The 1368-nt window shown below is 29.8% G+C and overlaps 1 protein-coding gene across 1 annotated transcript; it reads left to right on the top strand.

Annotated features, from left to right (window-relative positions):
- Positions 1–69: 69 nt before the first annotated feature.
- PRSY57_0506300 (60S ribosomal protein L4, putative) lies at positions 70–1305 on the top strand (the record flags this gene model as incomplete). The annotated part of the gene is made up of 1 exon (XM_012906134.2): positions 70–1305. The coding sequence occupies one exon, from the start codon at positions 70–72 to the stop codon at positions 1303–1305; it is 1236 nt and encodes a 411-aa protein (XP_012761588.1).
- Positions 1306–1368: the final 63 nt, after the last annotated feature.

The raw sequence follows: 1368 nt of genomic DNA, 5'->3' as shown, positions 1-1368 counted from the left end.
AAAAAAAAAAAAAAAATATAAAAAAATATATATATATATTTAAAAAAAAAAAAAAAAAAATTTTTATAAATGGCTACCATAAGACCTGTTGCAAATGTTTATAGTACAAATGGAAAGAACGTCGTTGGCGAAGTAGAAATACCAGTCGTTTTTCAAACCCCAATTAGAAATGACTTAATACAAAGCGTATATACAAATATGTCAAAAAATAGGAGGCATCCATATGCTGTTAAATTAGGTGCTGGATATGAAACATCGGCTGAATCATGGGGTACTGGTAGAGCAGTAGCAAGAATTCCAAGAGTTCCAGGTGGAGGTACTCATAGAGCTGGTCAAGGTGCTTTTGGAAATATGTGTAGAGGTGGTGGTATGTTTAACCCAACAAAAATATGGAGAAGATGGGGAAGGAAAGTTAATTTGAAAGAAAAGAGATATGCCGTATGTTCATCTATTGCAGCTAGCGGTGTAACATCATTAGTTTTGGCAAGAGGTCATCGTATATCCCACCTTAAGGAAGTTCCATTAGTTGTTAGCAATGATATTGAATCTCTTTCTAAAACTAAAGAAGCTGTGAACTTGTTAGTTAGTCTTGGATTAAAAGATGAAGTTAATAGATTAGTAAAATCGAAAAAAATTAGAGCAGGAAAAGGTAAAATGAGAAACAGAAAATATAAAATTAGAAATGGTCCTCTTATTATTTATGAAAACGATAATGGTGTAAAGAAAGCTTTTAGAAATATTCCTGGAGTTGATTTATGTAAAGTTACCAAATTAAATTTATTAAAATTAGCTCCTGGTGGATCTATAGGTAGATTGTGTATATGGAGTGAAAGTGCTTTTAAAAAATTAGATGTTATATATGGAAAGATATATGAGAAAAAAGTCACTAAGAAAAATTATATTTTACCAAAATCTATTGTCCACAATCCTGACATCTATAGAATTATACACAGCGACAAAGTACAAGCAAGCTTATTAGCCAGAAAGAAACCATGCAAAAAGAGATTACAAAACAAAAACTCATTAACCAACTTTGCTGTAAGATGTAGACTTAACCCAGCCTACAAATTATTAAGATCATTGGCTGTTCTTAGGATGAGAAAGAGTATCCTTGAAAAATCAAAAAATAAAAAGGAAAAGAGAGTTCAGAAACAAATCCAAAAGAAAGAACTCCAAAAAATTAACCATGACTACTATAAGGGTGTAGCTAAGGCAGTTAAGAAAAAGAAAAAGAGAGAAGAGAAAAAGGCTAAATCTAAGAAAACTGCTAACCAAGCTGTTGTAAATGTTGCAGCAGAAGAATAAAAAAAAAAAAAAAAAAAAAAAAAAAAAAAAAAAATTTTAAAAAAAATTTATTTTTTTTTTTTT

This window comes from Plasmodium reichenowi, chromosome 5 (assembly GCF_001601855.1).
Source record: "Plasmodium reichenowi strain SY57 chromosome 5, whole genome shotgun sequence".
Taxonomy (NCBI): domain Eukaryota; phylum Apicomplexa; class Aconoidasida; order Haemosporida; family Plasmodiidae; genus Plasmodium; species Plasmodium reichenowi.
Note: the sequence above shows the minus strand (reverse complement) of the source record. Positions and strands in the feature narration are given on the sequence as shown.